The sequence below is a fragment of the Periplaneta americana genome, chromosome 5, assembly GCF_040183065.1.
Source record: "Periplaneta americana isolate PAMFEO1 chromosome 5, P.americana_PAMFEO1_priV1, whole genome shotgun sequence".
In the NCBI taxonomy this organism is placed as follows: Eukaryota; Metazoa; Arthropoda; class Insecta; order Blattodea; family Blattidae; genus Periplaneta; species Periplaneta americana.
In genome coordinates this window covers 63,418,136-63,438,302 of record NC_091121.1, presented here as the reverse complement: position 1 = coordinate 63,438,302, position 20,167 = coordinate 63,418,136, and the positions used below count along the sequence as shown (strand labels likewise).

The 20,167-nt window shown below is 36.7% G+C and overlaps 1 protein-coding gene across 3 annotated transcripts in view; it reads right to left on the bottom strand.

The window, feature by feature from the left end:
- Positions 1 to 20,167, bottom strand: part of LOC138699766 (homeobox protein TGIF2-like) — a 188,695-nt gene that overhangs the window by 18,808 nt on the left and 149,720 nt on the right. Inside the window, exon 1 of one of the 3 annotated variants that reach the window (XM_069825888.1) lies at positions 11,607 to 11,805. The exons of 1 other annotated variant lie outside the window; for it this stretch is intronic. In XM_069825888.1, coding sequence (XP_069681989.1) covers positions 11,607 to 11,736 — 130 coding nt within the window. In that variant the 5' untranslated portion in view covers positions 11,737 to 11,805. Of the gene's footprint in view, positions 1 to 5,099; positions 5,245 to 11,606; positions 11,806 to 20,167 lie in introns of those variants that run through there. One more of the 3 variants, XM_069825889.1, reaches the window with a different exon arrangement.

The window sequence follows — 20,167 nt, the reverse complement described above, 5'->3', positions numbered from 1 at the left end:
TATATTTACTTCCAATGTGTCAGGTGAAGCGTTTTGGCCACAGATAATCAAAATTCTTCTCATTCACACTTCTTACAACTTACACTGATTAGCTTTAAGTGAGTCTTAATTGGCTTGTCATTTAAGAGACCAAACGCTTGCAGATGAAATTTCGAAATCAGTACAACAATACTCACCAAAATGTCGATACAGAATTAATAGAATTTTGATAAAAAAAAAAAAGAATGTTAAATATTCATATCAAGAATATTATACATTTTTGTAAGGTCAAAAAAAAAAGGTCTGTATTTTAATTTCATGGTTATGATCATACTTAAATTCGGAGTACATACGTAAGATTTATACTATTTAGATTTGTTACTACGTTAGTGAACCAAGATCAATTTCAAGCTATGGAACAAATAGCGTTTTCTACTTACAATAATGAGATTGCATTAAGAGTGTGACTATGTTACAATTAACTCCATATGTAGATGAAATTATTGGGGATCATCAATGTGGTTTTAGGCGTAATAGATCAACTATTGACCAGATATTTTGTATTCGACAGATAATGGAGAAAAAATGGGAGTATAAGGGTACAGTGCATCAGTTATTCATAGATTTCAAAAAGGCATATGACTCGGTTAAGAGAGAAGTTTTATATGATATTCTTATTGAATTTGGTATTCCCAAGAAACTAGTTCGATTAATTAAAATACGTCTCAGTGAAAAGTACAGGAGAGTTCGTATAGGTCACTTTCTGTCAGATGCGTTTCCAATTCACTGTGGGCTAAAGCAAGGAGATGCACTATCACCTTTACTTTGTAACTTTGCTCTAGAGTATGCCATTAGGAAAGTCCAGGATAACACAGAGGGTTTGGAATTGAACGGGTTACATCAGCTGCTTGTGTATGCGGATGACGTGAATATGCTAGGAGAAAATCCACAGACGATTAGGGAAAACACGGGAATTTTACTGAAAGTAAGTAAAGAGATAGGTTTGGAAGTAAATCCCGAAAAGACAAAGTATATGATTATGTCCCGTGACGAGAATATTGTACGAAATGGAAATATAAAAATTGGAAATTTATCTTTTGAAGAGGTGGAGAAGTTCAAATATCTGGGAGCAACAGTAACAAATATAAATGATACTCGGGAGGAAATTAAACACAGAATAAATATGGGAAATGCCTGTTATTATTCGGTTGAGAAACTTTTATCATCCAGTCTGCTGTCGAAAAATCTGAAAGTTAGAATTTATAAAACAGTTATATTACCGGTTGTTCTTTATGGTTGTGAAACTTGGACTCTCACTTTGAGAAAGGAACAGAGATTAAGAGTGTTTGAGAATAAGGTGCTTAGGAAAATATTTGGGGCTAAGAGGGATGAAGTTACAGGAGAATGGAGAAAGTTACACAACGCAGAACTGCACGCATTGTATTCACCTGACATAATTAGGAACATTAAATCCAGACGTTTGAGATGGGCAGGGCATGTAGCACGTATGGGCGAATCCAGAAATGCATATAGGGTGTTAGTTGGGAGGCCGGAGGGAAAAAGACCTTTAGGGAGGCCGAGACGTAGATGGGAAGATAATATTAAAATGGATTTCAGGGAGGTGGGATATGATAGAGAATGGATTAATTTTGCTCAGGATAGGGATCAATGGCGGACTTGCGTGAGGGCGGCAATGAACCTCCGGGTTCCTTAAAAGCCAGTAAGTAAGTAACTAAGTAAGTAAGTAATAAACTTCTGTTAATTTTATGCACAAATCAACCTTGTCGCTCGAATATAAATTTTTATTCACTCAATACAATTGCGACATAGTGGCCTTTAAATCAGCTGCCCAATAAAACATTACTGACAGCATATACCACGTTCCGGCCAACATCTCCGAGACATACTAATTCAACTTGCAATCTGCACTTACAGAAGCTAAAATTAGTATATCAATGACATAACAGAATTTTATAACTTAAAAGTAATCCATTCTTTCATTCAGCTGACATTTATATCAAGCTCTAAAGATCAATCTATAGTCTACGTCTACACAGATTAAATGCTTTTAAGTCGCACATACCATAACACTCATGTAGTTATATAACATACAATTAAACAAGATACGGAATGGCACAATTTCTTATCTTTTATTGTGGCAATAAACACACGTAACTACCGTTTAAGATAAGGACGAGAACATAATCAACAATCTATAAATCCTAACACAGTATGTAGTGAAATGCAACAGCATCAGTCATATTCTAAGAACAACGGCGTGAGCTGTCTATTCAGGAAAGGGGTATGACCCTGACTGTACACATTTCCCGCCAAAACGCATGCGGGCTGTTCTGCGCACCTGCCCCTACACCTGCTGTCAGTTTATACAAATCGAATTCTTTTTTGTATATCACAGTAAGTTCACCCCTTTACAGAAATCAAGATTAATAATTTGTGAGCAAACTATATGCTCTGGTTCTCTACCGTATATGAAATTACAGTGTTTCCAATTGCGGATCCGGGTTTGATTCCAGTAGGTAAATGTACAGCAATGGCAAAAAAAAAAAAAAAAAAAAAAAAAACGGACCGATCCTTGTACCTGATTTCAGAGCCTTGTTCATTCCAGAGCACGATACATTGGTAACTAAGACTTTCGTGGTTCGAATCCTGCCTGGGAAGAAAACTCTTTTTTGTTCCTTATTCAAATTTATTCCCAATACTTTTCGATTGCAGCGATATTTTACTACTCATTTAACTTATTATTTCCAGAACATGAATTTCACCAGCAATCGAAAAGTATTGGAAATAAATCTGAATAAGAAACAAAAAAAAAGTTTCCTTCCCAGGCAGGATCCGAACCACGAAAGTCTTAGTTACTAGTCTATCGTGCTCTGGAGTGAACAAGGCTCTGAAATCAGCTACAAGGGTCGGTCCGGTTTTTTTTTTGCCACTACTGTACATTCCTCACCTTCCTTGAGGACTAGATGTGTATCCTTTGTCTTGTGCGGTCATCTTGAGTCATGCAAACCACGTAACCAAAGAGTTCCAATACCTATGAATATGTAACATTGCTTCAATTTTTTCATAGACCGACGAGGGAACTGTTAATGAACTGATATGGAAACCTCCCCTCAAACTCCGTAAACTGTTAGATCTCCAAAGTAGATAGAGATGACAATAATAATAATAATAATAATAATAATAATAATAATAATAATAATAATAATAATAATAATAAGTTCATACTACCTGCTGTAGAGATCTAACATTGTGCGAAGTTTTAAGGGAGATTTATACATGAGCTCAAAATAACTGGATAAATTTCAGAACATGGATTCTTTCCTTTCCCTTGTGTGTATGGAAAGGTCCAAAAGAAGCAAATTTTTATAAACAAATGAAAACTGAAAATTCTGCAAACATATTTATTACTTTTAAATAAATGTTAAGTCGTAAACAAATGGAAAGCAATTACGGAACATGTCTATATGCAAGAATAGAAATATGCGTAGATAATAGTCTATTGAAGTGAACATCTCCGAGTGATAACCAGCTAAAGCTTATTCAAAATTCAAATTAAATAGTCCAAATACAGATCGATCTTCATTCACGCATCAGTATTACGCATCATACGATTTCGTGTCAACGGTATGGTTGCATACCTTTCTCAAACTTCCAACGCACATTTTACTCGGAAACTGCATCAGAAATGTCGATACATAACACGACATAGTAATTATAAAGACAACGCCAAAATTCTACAAACAGTTTCATTACAAAGCAAATGTTTAATGTCTTTTTACTGGCACATTCTCAAGATGGAGTTTAGTAATAAGCCTACCGCTGGATTACATAAATGTCATAATACTATATCATAAGATGCAGTGGAAACTATGAACGAAAATTACCGAACAAGAAATTTATGTCACTGTAATGGAGACTGGCGCGAAATTAATACCCAACGAAGTAGCAAAACATCTTTAGCACGAGCGTTCTGTAAATAAAACGTCTGTTTTCCTCCTGATGCAATGTTTACCCGATATACTGCAATGTAACAAGTTCATTATTATGCACACTTTCAGATAAAGCTGTTTTAGCGTTACCCATCTTAGGCATAGAATAGACTTAAATATATATCTCATCAATTTTAGTCTTGTTAACTAAACACTTAATTTTGAATATCATATCAATTCAAAATTGGCAGCACATTGCTGTTTCAAAAGAAGAATTCGAGAAAAAAAAATGTCGGTTTAGAAACATATGTAACCATTTCACCTATCACTTAATAATCGTCAAAAGCCCATTTTCAAGTAAATCGCCATAATTCGTTTTCAAATAACAACAATAATAATTAAATAATTATAGCTATTATTATAATATCAATGATTACAAAAGCAACATTACCGATTGAATTGACGCATAACATTGCATATGAACGAAACCCGTCCAATAGTTTGCCTGAATTTGCTTTTCTATATGCATTTCACATAAGAAAGTAAAACAGAGAATTAAATAACTTATTCTTTGTAACACAAATGGGAGGAATATGTCACATTTGAGTTGACAACTGACCTCAAGACAAACACATAACAAAACCAGTGGCACTTGTATTAATGTTTTATCGTACTCGTTCAAATGCTGCAAAATTGTACACGAGATCGAACGATAATACAGTACACATCGGAGAACCTGATCGTTACATCGATATGATATTCGAATAAAATTAATTTCAATTTGTGGCCTATAAATAGAGCGACTATCCACAGATAGTCAAGTTTAATAGCACTACACTTCACTTTTTACCGATGTCAGAATAAACTACAACTCGTACACATTATTATTATTATTATTATTATTATTATTATTATTATTATTAGTTCGCAAACACACACACGCACTAGACTTATCAATTGAAACACATTACAACATTGTGTTTAGAAATGTCAATTGCAAAATTCTTAGTGAACGGTTTTTGGAACACTTCTTAAACAGAACCAAGAATAACAAAGGAGGGCAAGGGTGGAAAATAAAAGGGGCAAGGAAGGAAAGAATGACCATCCTTGTCTTCGTCGAGAGTAACATATCGGCAAATGACAACACAAACACGGCACTGCACGACTCACACAAACACCTGCACAGAGGACGTGGCAACACCGATGACTGATTGATGAGAAATGTAAATTTAGCTAACAGCTCCTGTGTGTTAGCATGACCTCGCTCCGTATCCGAGTCTAGACTACAGCCGAGACGCATCCAAATTCATCTAATTAAGTAGTACTCCCTCACCACTTAATACAGGAGCCGTGTACACTATCCTACTCCAGCAAAAAAATCATTTCTGCATCGCAATTTGTGTCTTCTTGATCGAACATAACTACGGGAGGATTTCGCAATCTTTTCTGCATGCCTTGAACAGAATGTTGACAACAAGGCCGGTCACACTAAACGGAAATTTCCGGGTCCTATTCCTTCAAACCCTATCAATTTCACCCATTCAGTAAAGTTCATCTCATTCTTGGCCTAGAGTTCAATTTAAGGGACATACAAAAACTTTGAGAGGGAAAGAGGCAGAGAGAGCACTTCATAGCGCATATTCTTGAGATATTATTGAGCATTTTCTTGTATGAAAAACATCCTAAGAACCTGACGCACTGTTAGACAAATTAAGAGCGCATCGGCATGTGTGCCAGAAACCGGGCACTATATCCTGGCGGGTGCACATTGGAATTTAGTGAAAAAATGAGTAGGCACTGACATTCCTGAGCACTCCCACTTCTCTTCTTTTTTTCTCGCTCTGTTCCCAACACCGCAGCCTGAATATTTACTGTGGTTGTTGTTGGTGGAACTGGCATAGCGGGGTGGCATTTTGGGAAATGAGTCGAAAGATCCGCATAGGGTTACCTAACATTCGCCTTACAGTTGAGGAAAACCCCGAATTCAACCTGGTATTCAATCCGAGCGCAACCTCAATTATGTAATCATAGGTTTGTTTCTGCAGCGAGTTTATGATGGTTTGACTACTGTTTGAAAACTGCTCCAACCTCAACTATTGTGCATGATCAGTGATAATTTCAAACCATTCCTGCACAAACGCTCATGTACTGTAAAATAATTTACTAATCTCATATATTGAAGATGTTATTGAATTTCACAGTATGTTTTAACAACTAATATAGATAAGCACAGAGACATAAAATATAAATGCAAAAAGTATGTCTGTAGCCAGTCCAATGAATAAAAGTGAAGCACAACTAATTTTATGCGCATGCGTCACTCTGGTTTGAGATTGGTTGGCTCTTGATCCGCAAATTTTTCTGACTGTCAGGAAATGGTTTGGTGACGGTTTGATCTGCTGCAAGAATGCCTGACTTCTATCAGCAAGTAGTCAGGATTTGAAGTCATCGCTGCACGAACAGTACAGCCGATGTGCGCATGCTCATGACGGTTGGAAACTACTGCAGAAACTAACCTCATATCAAGTCCAAAATACTAATATCTAAGCTACGCCAGTGGCATCCATTTTCTTTACCTACCAATCTCCAAATTTTCTTTAAACATAAATAACCCATAATACTATACATGACAGATGGGCATCCATGGATCTCTCAAACACATGGGCTGCATCGCAAATTATTATTATTATTATTATTATTATTATTATTATTATTAAAATGTTATGGTTACAGTTTACGACTCACACGCCGAAGCATCCATTTATGCATAGAATAACAAGACAACTGTTACGATCTCTTCAGTGAAAATAACCGAAAATGAGTCTGCTAATAGGGAAGAGAAAGTACCGTAAGATTTAAATGTGAACTCCCTAAAGTAGGCCTAATGAAGATGACAATTTAAATGAAACCTAACAAATTCAAAAAAGGGGTTGATAAACATGTTTTCCTTCAACTAAATTACCATATAACATAGTAGGGTAAAGTTGCCTATTTCCGTGAAACCCCTAATCCCGTGATACTTTTTTAAAATTGAATGTCAGTCAAAGCTTTGCCGTTCGACTATAGCGCCAGACATCTTTCTCGAAAGAGTGCATTTTTCGCCTACTTTTGAGACATCGGTGAACTTCCTACAAGATACCCAATCTCGTGACATTCAATGAAAAAAACGTATCACGGAATTAGGTAACTCTACCCTATTACAACGAACACACTTCCGCATACAAGAATCAGAAAATTGAAAGTTCCAGTAGAATAGAAATAAGAATGATAGGTACTAAGCTAACTGTACCATGAACATTACAAACAAAGAAGGTAACTGAAACTTCATATTTCCACTAGCACACGTATTAAAATAGCTTCTTATCGAAGACTTATATTTTGTTTATCGCAACAGTGAAGAGTTGCTGCTAATTTAGCAGGAAAGCTATTACCACTGCCCATCATCCTGAGCCGGGCACTATTGTGAAAGTGCCCCATACCGTCACATATATTTGAATCGATAAGCATACAAACGCTGCTTTTCTGGAGCGCAGGTGACTTTGAGAAGTCACTTGGAAAACAGTTTCCTCATCCATATGTAATCACCACTAAACAGCGTAGGGCTGTCGACGGGTGAAGAACCGAGTAAAACAAAGCGTAAATGAAGAAACAAAAACATCTCAAATATTCATGAAAGTCTGACTTTGGCAGAGGAGACTGGATAATGACATTTTAAATTTTTAAGCTGCAACGCGTGTGATCATAGAAAATAAAACGCACTAATTCCCCACCCACGCCGTCGCACCAAGAGTCCTCAAGTTCGACTCCGTGCGACGTGCATGAACTCATTTCGAAGAGGGCAATCACCCGCACATGACAGAACTGGATCACCTTCCTTCCAGCATTCCAACCTACCGACAGGGACTCGAGTACCACTAACTGGTCGGCGATTTGTTCGCCCGGAGCAGGAAAACGAATGACGACCCGAAATCGAACGCCCCGCCATATGCTTTGTCATTGGCGCATTAGCGCGATGGGAGTACATGCACGCTGGGATGGCACTGTCACAATGACAGTTGCTCTAATTATAATGCTCCTTTATGGGTCATGGCATTCCTATTGGAATGCTAACGTCTCTGTGCTGTCAAATTAACACGGACCCTTTACAGTTTACAGGTGTGGAGGGAGAAGGTAACACGTAAACAAAAATATAAAACATTAAAATATATTAAAAATTAATTTTAGCTATCAGACAAATGGTAGCGTTTCTATATATAAATCCGGAATGCCACGAATCTGAAGACCCGGGTTCGATCCCCAGGGTGGAGATTTCTCTCTTCCTCTGAGGAACTGGTTGTGTCTTGTCAGAGGCCTATTACTTGTTGGTTCATAAACAATGATGAATACAGGTGAAGTCGGGAGAATGGGAGAATTTCCCTCTTCAAGCTTAAATCGCAGCATAGGGATTTCATTTTTCTAAATTATATTACTTTAGTTTAAACTTTTAAACTATTTATTGCAAGCCTAATTTCAAACCTGAATTTAAAAATGACAAATTTTTGTTTCAATGACATGTGATCTGCTGAGACAACAAAGATTCTCTCCCACAGAAATTAAAAATTAAGCAAGTCCTTTTTAATTACATATAAATCCGCCTAAACAATAGTCTATTTGCCACAGATAAGAATTTCAAAGCTTTAAAAAACCGTGCATTAACCAAAGATGCTTTGTTTACAATTTTTTTTAATCGAGTGATCTACTGGATTACACTTGGAAAAACATAGTGTATCCATCAGATGAGGATAAAATGATTATGGCAGTGGTGACAAATGCCTAACTGAAAGTGCAATGCAGTACCATAAAATATCCTACAGCTTATTAACTTCCCTCTGGGGAAAGTAGGCCGAATTCATCCTGTTCATAATTCTCACAACAAAAGCGACAATGGCATGGACAAAAGGATGGATTTACGGGTATGGAGGGGGGAAGGTATCACGTATACAAAAATATGAAACATCATAATACCTTAAAAATTGTTTCTAATTATCAGACAAATGGTAGCGTTTCTATATAAACCCGGGATGCCACAAATCCTGATAACCCGGGTTCGATCCCTAAGTTTGTAGCTTCTTGTACTACGCACGGAAGTGAAAATAATGTAACATTGCCCAAGATCAACACTTTTCTCATAGGTCTTATTTGAAACAGAGGCTCGAAATTAAAAGACCAGAAGCATCAATAGCGCATGCTACAGCCAATGTGAAGTCCAACTTGCCAACTATTAAATACCGACGTCTTAAGATATTTTAACGAGCATTCCTGTTTATCAAACGACGAGTAAATGATCTCATTAAGCGTTATAAAATAATACTGGATGGACGCGAATTACAGAACTGAAATACGAAATAATACTACTTAGCTGTTATCACTTGAAGTTAACCGATACGATAAAAATAAAACACACATAGGTCTATATCAAAAATAATAGTTATACACACAGATCAAACCAATCATTTTAGCAATTATTTATAAAATATTAAAAAAGAACTTTACATTCCATCCTTCAAAACTTTTCATATAATTATAAATTAAAAGGTTTCGTAAAAGTCGATACGAAGATGCAAGGAACTTTAACAAGCAGCTTCACGGCTTGTAAATCCGTTATTGAACGACGCTGTATCGACTGTGTAGCGTCGACGGGATTGGTGATGACAAGCTAAGACCCAAGGAATAACCTGATATTCGTTTTGGTGGAGAAAACCTCGAAAAAAGTCAACCGGATATTCAGCCAAACGAGATTCGAGCCCACGCTCGAAAGCAGCCTCACCGCCTCAGAGCATGAAATCCGAACGCTACCCGTAGACCTCTCAGTTGTCAGACTTATGATAATGTCAAAGAAATCTGACAAATTAAAGGATAAAAATTGCACTATTCTGGCATAACACATTTCTCAAATACGATACATCGCTTAGCGATGTGAATTCCTAATTGACTGGTACATAACCATCGTAGTTGACATGACGTAATTAAATAAACAACTACGACTTTCTTTTAGCGCGAAGTAAAAAATTTCACTTCTAAGCAGCCTGAACCTGTGAAGCAACGACCCAAATCGTAATAGGCCTACTTATAACGTGATAATAAACACTGACAGTCTATATTACCATACACAAGGCCACTCACTAGACGTGCCACGTACTGACTGTCAAGAAATGCCAAGACATCCGTAACCGTTCGAAGAGTGAGAAATGCACAAACAACATTAACGGCATAATTTAACGATGTTAAATAACGAATTTTAATAACAATTTATTGAATGAACAGCATAAAATGCCAACGATTTATCTCTCATTTTCTACACCACACGTGCATATGGTTAACTCCTATCACTGATATAAGCGACAACTGGAGAATAGCTCCTGGAAATGGGCCCGGTTGATAAATTCTCCATTTCGTTATGAGGAGCCGATACATTAGTTCCGAAACGCTAAACGTTTCTAAATCTGATACGGTGCAAAACGCCAAAAATCTTCCACCACAATAAACACCGTTAAATTTTAAAAATGTAAATAGATCTAAACGAAAGAATTTTGTTAATGAGCATAATCATGCTTCCGAAAAGGCACTTTTCAGCTACAATCTATTTTGTGTGCACAAGGTTGGAATTTTGTGGGAAGAGTGGAAAGATGGTAACCTGTTCTGAAATCTATCCGAGTATTTGATTTTGGTTCAAGCTGTATAAAAATAAGCATACAATTATTTCGCGTTTACTAGTAGTATACGGATTCCTCACTGACAATTATATCTTAAAATACTAAAAAGAGCAGATTTGTCTGCGTTTGTCAAATGCGCATTATCATGCTCATGAAAAGGCAATTTTTTGTGCCAAAATAATTTGTTGTGTGTGCACAAGGTTGAAATTTTGAAGAGGGAAAGGAAGGAATCCATGTTCTGAAATTTATCCGCGATGTTTTCTCCAACCATCGTGAAAGCTGAGGTTTCAGTTTTTAGAATGACATCTTCGTAGATAATACAATGTTATTGATTTATTAAATTTGAGACATTTATTCTATTAATGCGTGAAATAATAATCCACGTAGATGTATATCCAAGATCTTTGTGCATGATACGATGCGGTCCTTACTTCTTATCATTACGTGAACAATAAAATTCTCAATTTCACACAACGTCGAAGAGTTCAATATGTTATTCAGTTATAGCAAAAATAGCTTGAGAACAATCTAACACTACATCCGCCCGCTCGCTGAAATTCTAGAACTTCACCAAATATGAGACAGGCAGCAGCTGTCAAAAACACGCACGTTTGACAAAAATAAAAATCGCTGGCATTTTCTTGTACGTGGACGTGATGTCACGTGGAACGCTCGGCGCGCACTCTCGCGGTATTTTAAACCCACATCTGTCAGGTTGACGCGCGCCGACCGGTTATATAACATGCCGCTCCCGCTTGCTTTTCCCTCCATCGTATCGATTTTTCCTCTTGCAAAATGAGAAACTTGCCCGAAAACTTTTATTAACAAAAATAATCGCAGCACGATCTAAACACTTCTGTTCACACACGAAATGGTTATAAAAATCACGGCAACGCCCCGAGTTATTGCTTCTATTTGAACTGTAGCCTACTTCGCAGTGATATCGCAAAGAAGGCACGTGGGCCAGACACACATCGCGACTTACGGGTAGCTAGCAGCGTTGGCCGGTGATGCATCCGGGGTGAAAGCTCTCTTCTGGTATGTTGGTGATCCATATGCAAGGCTCTCGTTCGGTGATTATCCACGTGGTTCACTATTCCGGACGGAGGGAACATCACACTACACCAACACCAGTCTCACTGACACCTCGACACAGACTGACTGACTGACTCGCTCAGCGCTCCCGCTCCGCCGGCATGGCAGCGTGGCAACGCGCGCAGCCGCCTGCTGGTTGGAGGAGGGTACAAACTGACAGTTCGCAACGAGGGTGCATAGCCCTTGTTATGTACAGTTCCTGTCAAAAATATAACCACATGGGACAAGGACACTGCTAGAAAAATGTAAAGATCTGCAAACGCATGCGACAATGCCCAACTGCCTTGTCCAAGTTTGACTCGTCTTAAATATTTTCATTAGGTTTTCCTAAGAAGATAACAGTTAAAATACAACATTAGTACTCAGTGCGGTATGTCGGGTACATCAGAAATTTAATGAATACATCAATACATTATTGACGTTCCATGTTATATTTCTACTCTCATACGGAAAAATTAGCATTGAAAAATCTTCATTTCAATTACTTATTTCCTCATAAACTCCGCAATTATATCTAAAATGATCCAAGTTTCTTTCTCCATTCAGAATCGCTATAATTTACAGAGACAAAGTCAATAAGGCAGCTGGATGCTACAGTTAATAAAAATATTTACTGTTGTCACATGCTCAAAACTTACAAAATGAAGCGAATTTATCACGAAAAGGAGAACATGAATTAAACAAGCACTTTCTTTCTTTTTTTCATATTGTAATTCAGCTTCACTTTTTTATTCTCTGTCCCTTCGATTTGTATTTTAATAAATTACTGACGTTATTCCTATACTATTAATTTCACTTCATCATTCTATGTATTATCATGTTGACATTTACAATACATATAAATGAATCCCTTCTCTTATGTTATCTGCCACTATGTGACCCAGCCATCCACAATATCTTACTTTTATGAGAAATTTTATTTCTGTAGTTTGTGCGTTTTTTAAGTAAATTGATTATTCCTAATGACCTAAAATCGCGTTCTATGAACTGCAAATGAAGTAGCCGCAGTCAGTTTCAAGGTTTTTATACTTGGAGGGACCGAGGAAAACCACAATGATAAGATGTAGTTGTGTTTCACATCTGCTGTTGCAAACTCGTTTCCTGTCTTGCATCTGAATAGCCAGGACTCTATAGTCATAGCTGCTAAACCGGAGTTTAAAACCACCGCTAACGAAGCCTTCTTTCTTGGAATGACGCTTAATCGATACATTCAACGACTTCCTTACCAATTAACCAGTTTAAGAACGGTCTTCTTTCACAATAATTTCTTATACTCATAAAATCTATAAAGCACAATTTTCTAACATGCTCGAACATTAAGCAATACTGAACTTTCAGTGTAGAGGCCAAACTAGTAACAAATCTTACCATTAATCAATAATATGTTTATAACTGAAAAATTTCACGGGGTTGAATGTGATATGTCTTTGAGTCTTTAAATCATGTCACAGATACAGCATTTCGAAGCATCAGATCCATTATCAGGTAAGGCAAAGAAAGTGAAACCTATCTGTTGGCTCCGTTACCAAGAGCGTTTCTCCAGTCCTGAAATGAATGCAATAATAGGTGCTCTTCCTCCCTTTCTTCATGCTTGAGCTGATACGAGACTCCGAAACGATGGGTGTTTCTGCATGTATGCCACGGAGAAAAAAATCTCTATGAATCTGTTTATTCACTTTTAAAAACCTTAACATTATTTAATCATTTAATAGATCTACTTTTACTGGCAGAGTTAAGGTCATAAGACCCTTCCCTTCCACTCAACCAGTATAAAAAATATAGATATAAAAATAACAGCAATACAGACACAATTCAATAATAACAATGATATATAATAATAGTAAGAGCAAAAGAAGATAAGTTTAGTTAGCCTAGATGTAATTCTAAGAGTGAAACAATTACACTTAGTTCGGGGGTGGAGAGGGGAGATACTGAATTGTGAGTGATCGGATTACATAATTCATGTATCTGACAATATATTATTTGCAAAAACGGGACACTGACAAACTAGATGAATTCTAGACACAGAGAAGTTATTGGCATGGCGAAAATCTTCAATTCTGTCACGAACTGAGCTTCATTCAATACTTAATTTTTAAGTACAGTAAGCAAAGAATAGAACGCTTACAACTTCATGTGATGAGAAAACCCTGACTCTTAAAATTATTATTTTGAGATCCGCTGAAAGCAAATATATTCCAGTTATGTATAAAGTACAATGGAGAACCTCACTGAAAAATACTGCACAAATAAGATGAAATAGCATATTTAAGACGTATATAATTATGTTATACAAAAGCAATGCTTATTACTATCATCATCATCATCATCATCATCATCATCATCATCATCATCATCATCAAAGTTCAAAGAGATAGGCTATTGGGCATGAGTGTGTAACTCACGGAGTTATTTGACTTTGTCTCAAGGGGTAGCTAAATTCAGCGTATTGGGATTCAGTTCTCTAAAGAGAAGTGGAGGTTTCCTTCTTGTAGTAAAAATTATTTATTAAATAGGTAGATTCTTTCTTCATTTTTATTTCTAACTGGTAACATTTGTGTCAGAATCCACGGTTTTATAAATTAGAATCAAAACAAAAACAAATATAAAACGAAAAATTAAGAGTGACATATGAAAAGTAAATAAAATGTTACTTCTTATGCCTCCTGTATGTATATCGCCGTTATTTTGACAATACATTAGATTTTGAGTTTTTCTTTTAAATTGATTTCACGTTACACAGTTCCGTCATGAGTATTATATGCACTTTTTATTTTTATTGGTTTAATTTAAAATTATATTAGTGTTAAATAATTATTGCCCTCAATCCACGCTCCACATGGGCTAGGCATACACAAACAGCGTGACTCCGTGGTAATTTAGTTAGCACGTGACAAGGTAACTATTTCAGGCAACACAGTACACAAAATAAAAGAACGCACTGTCTTGGAACAGCGAGGTAACTAATTTATTATCTTTAATACCTCTATTTTTCAAACCACAAGAAATGTGAATTCAGTTTAAGCGCAACTGTAGATTTCATTCTCAACTGGACTGAAAATAATGGTGACTGGTGAATCTATTGAAGAGAAAACTGATTCATATTTAATACGAATTCGTGCTCTCTTCACCTTGTGATCATGACACACCGAGACCTGAACCAAGAATTTTATAATAAATAAATTTGCGGACATCTCAAAATGAACTCCACGTGCCATGATAAGTCACCATGCACCGAAGTTTCGAGGTCACCTTTTCTTTACAAAGCGTCTGCCATTAAAACAGCAGCCAACACATTTGTGAATTATGCATACAAATCGCTGACGCTGCACGTATCTCATTTCCTTCCAAATTATCTGAAGGGTTAGGGTTAGTCCTAAAGTTCACTATTACTAGATAGGTCTAATATTTACGCAGTGCATTCAAAGAAATACACACAAAATATAATACGTCTCCTTTCTCTTCACATTATTTGAATAGTATTAGCAGGCCGAAGTTCAGCCGACTGACAATCTACCACGTTGACAGACAATGACATCTCTGATGGTTCGGTTTTGTTTAAATTTCTTAAGGAATTAAATATATCCTGTACTATAAGGCCAGGTTAATGGGTATTCCCGTTATTAAGACAATACATAGGGTAGACAACTGACTGAAAGGTTGAAATACAAAGGTCAGCCTGAAACGCAGGTAAAGAGGACTTTGCCATTCTTGCCCCAACTTTGGACTGTTGATTTCTGACAAGTATGCAAGGCATCCACATCTCAGCGCTAAACATTTAGTACGTTCCGAATAGAGCCAACCCCAGAATGTGTGATCAAGAAGTCGCTTTTGTAGCGTTCACTGCGATGAGTGTATACAATTTTTATTTTACATTATTCTATCACTGGGCAAGAGACTTGAGCGAAGAAGATGGCGTCTCTCCTTGATATATAGTATGCAGTTCTATAAAAATTCTAACTTTTTTTTTTCATTATTCCACTGCGATTATGGCATTAACATAGTACGGTCAAGCACGCAACCATGTGGACATCACCTTTACATTGAGGCCAACATTAGCCCAAAGCTTCATAATGTCCTCCACACGTTGGCAAATAATATTGGAAACAACGTTCAGGCCAGAGCGTGGCTCCGACTTGATACATTTCCACATATTCATGAAGATGAAGTCTTTGAAGAAATTAAAATAACATTTCGTATCTCAAGGCCCAATATACCGAACATCCCCGTTATTTAGACATTATTATAGGATAGAAGTAACTGACATAGCTGTACATTGTCGCTTCCTTCCGTTAAAGTACACAAACTTTACCTGAAAAGCAGGTAAACTGAATGTCTCCGCTTATAATGAAGAATGTGGGGGAAAGGGTTGTTCCTGGAACTGCGGTGATAGGGGAAAAGGACATATTGCTATAATAAACACTGATTTTCCTCGTGGTACCTGCACTACTATTGATGTACACGTTAAAATACGCAGCAATGCAAGATTTAATTACAAGCAACTGTACCGAAATTATAAATACTTCTGTAAAGTTTACTGAATTATGCAAGTATAAGGAATAACTCTTCTCGAGTTCTCAGCCAAGTGAGTTGCATTGTTGCTTCCAAGTTTTCGATGACTAGAAGAGTTATTCCATATCCAACGCCGGTCAGGAGAGTTTAGTGTTGGTCCAAAGAAAGGTAAAAACATAAACTAAGCTGATGTTAGTTCCTCAAGAAGAGATAAAAACGTACAAATATCTATGAACATGTTAATATCGTCGTTGTTCCTGCAGTAACTCCTATGTGCAAAATATAAAATTGATCATTAGGAAGAAAAACACATTTATTCATTCTATGGCAGTATTGCATAGGAGACTGTGAATTCTTAAATTCTCGAAAGAAAGAAATATAATTACATGTAGGAGATTTCATTATTTGCTGTATCACTAAGTTATTTAATAGAGTAAAAATCTGAAAATCGATAAATATGTCACATAAGAGTTATTGCAGGAACAACGACGATATAAGGCACTTTAATTTAGCAACGAGAAAATGAAAGACATGTTCGTAATGCTATTTGTAGCATATACAATAGTGAACATACATTTATAATTATGATTATAATTAAGAAGTAACTTACATTTATTTTCGCATTACACAAGGTATGAAAAGTAATAGACCTATTCTGCAAAAATAATCTCAAGGTTTTCACGGAATTTCACGTTTTAGCATCCTGATACCAAAGAAGTGGTTTCGGCATGATCTCTGTTCTTTAAACTCTCGACGGACTTCTTCCACATGTACGAGCAAATCCAATGTTTCGGTTAAAATATAATAATTCTGATTAAAAACATTAATGAGTCTTTATTAAAAAAAAATGGAATTTATTCGAAATCGGTTATCCACAATATTTTTCAGACTTCCATTTTATATATGATAGACTACTTATACGCAAAAGATACAATAAATTTGTGTGCAATGTAATAATATCATGCTGTCCAGTACACGATTCCATTTCTGTATCTTGTGCATAATAGTTCAAGCATACAGTACGAACAGGTATATCAATGCTAAAATTTATGAAGACGAAAAATGTTGTGAAACGCATAACACATATGAGGAAGTATGTGTCATATTCATAACATATTCATGATTTTGACATACCAGTATATGTTAATTTTGTAGGCCTAATGTATAATTTTGTACTAAATCGAGTTCTCACTATGCAAATAAGTGCAATACTTGTCAGAAAAGTGTTTATACAGTTTGAAAAATGCATTATTTACAAAAAAAATATAAAATAATTCACATGATAGTGTTTCAAAGTAAGTCCCCATTTAAAAGTCATAGACAGTCTTCAAAATTTGGAAAACACATTCACAAATATTACATAATTTACTACATAACTTCGGTTCAAAATCTAGAGTTTGTTATAACGGCATAAAATTATTTAATAATAATTATATTATTATTATTGGCGGCCGGGTAGCTCAGTTGGTAGAGCAGCTGGCTACGGACTGGAAGGTCCGGGGTTCGAGCCCAGGTGGTGACAGGATTTTTTCTCGTTGCCAAACTTTCAGAACGGCCCCGAGGTTCACTCAGCCTCCTATAAAATTGAGTACCGGGTCTTTCCCGGGGGTAAATGGCGGTCAGAGCGTGGTGCCGACCACACCACCTCATTCTAGTGCCGAGGTCATGGAAAGCATGGGGCTCTACCTCCATGCCCCCCAAGTGCCTTCATGGCATGTTACGGGGATACCTTTACCTTTACCTTTACCTTTACCTTTAATATTATTATTATTATGATTATGTTCGAATTAGGCCCAAGAAGGCATTGGGAACAATATTTTATCTTCCAGCTTCCAAAACGGAAAGTGCTCTTGGCTGTGTATGTAGAAATGTACTCGCAGAATATAGCCATGAACAGGAATAGAACGCAAATATTTATCTAAATTCTCGTCGAACATCATAATCGTGCTGATGCACCCACGAGCGACGCAACTCAAACGAAGATCCAAAAAGTTGAACCATACAAAACGACACCACCTTTCCCCACCCCCCTCCATTTCTTACGAACAAGAATGACATTTCTGCAACTTCACGCACAGACTGATAAACAATACACGAGGCAGCCTTGGTGTTCCGCCATGTTGTCACAACTTTCCCTGTTTCACACGCCGATGACGCTCGCAACCTGTAGCTACTATGTAGCGCTATATAATTTAGTGCATCAACATTGCACAGCATTATTTTGGGCAATAAAGCCACAGAAGTTCTTCGCTGTAGCTGGACTATTGTGTTCTGGTACCAAACAATTCCAGTATCTAGAGGTTTTGAGAAAAATAGTTTGGGTGGGCAAGAAGCACTGAAACTTCAGTTAGCTACTTATTATGTTACCACCACCACCACCACCACCACCACATAATAAATAATTCATTTGAGAGTGGTTTCCGATCACATTTATTCATTTAACGAACATTCTATTTTTACACTCCTCACGCAATATTACTCGTATTCCTAGAAGTATAACGGACAAAAAAGTAAATTTTGCTCCTTTACGGGAGGTTTAAAAAATAAATTTATGTTGAAATTCTGATAGCGCATTGCATGAAATTGTTTTAAAATACGAGTTTTTATGGGACAGTGTAGGGTAAGCTTTTATGACATTTTACTCGTAGTTTAGTTACAAAAAATAGAGTTATAGCACAGTCTAACATATACAATCACGAAGCTCAATATGTAGTAAATATGCATCCATTGATAGTTGTTAACCACTAGGATCGCTAATATCGCCTCATTACAGACACTGCGAAATAGTACCGGCACAGTCTATTGTTCCTAGCATCCTCACAACTCAAGCTTCGTGACTGTATACTAGACTGTGGTTATAGTACATCCTCAACTGTAGTAACATGGCTGTAGAAAGCCTTCAAAGCTGCAGCCAGGTATACATGAGGTTGAATATTACACCTATCAGTCTGCAAGTCAGTAAAATGAAGCAGTATATATTGCTGTTTATGCTCTGCAGTATTGCTACATATTACATAGAGGCTAATTTTATAAATATTGCAAATAAATAAAACTCAACTACTGGTCGTATCAAAAACATCTGACAAAATTTGCGCATAATAACCTGACTTATAACTAGCCTGAATTAATATAATAAGTTTTCTTCCACTTTGTATATCTTTGTGTACGACTCACTTTATGCCCCTCATGTAGCCCAGAGCTAGAAAACGGGCTTGTCACTCTGCGATCTCAGGTTCGATCCTCGGCGCTGGCTAGTAATAATTTACTTATGGTGGACGAGTTCAGAAGATAAAGATTTTTCCCGAAGATAAAGATTTTTCCCGATGTTCTCCGGTTTCCTTCAACATTACAAATTACATTCCATCACATTCTACATTTCAACACATTCCACACCTTTTTTCTTCACACCATATAATTTCTAGTGATGGGAGTATTCGAATAAAAAAAATACGAATAATTCGATTCTTGTAAGTTTTCGAGATATAACTCGAATCCTGAATAAGTATTCCAATACTTAGATGCTTCGAGAAGTGAAGAATGAGAACACAGAGGAGGAAGTTCTCGAGAACACCGGTTGCTCATCAATCGTATACATTCGGCTAACCTCTCCTACAAAGACAGGTTGTTGCGTGCAACAAAGACTTGCTCCAGATCGTCTCTTTCTCTGTCTCACCTAGCTCCTTTCTTTCTTTCTCTCGTCTAATTACGAAACGCAGAAATTAACATCTTTATCGGAAGTTACAGACAGCTATAGCATGTAATTGGAATAATAAAAATATATGTAAGTACATAAACTCCTGTGCTTGCACAATATACTGCTGTCACTGCAATCGTTACCGCTGCCATGCTGGATGCTGGAAGAGAACCAAGAAGCGAGAACCTGCCGCTGAGCAATCAAAATCGTTATTCGAATGATAAAAGTATTCGAGAACTTTAATT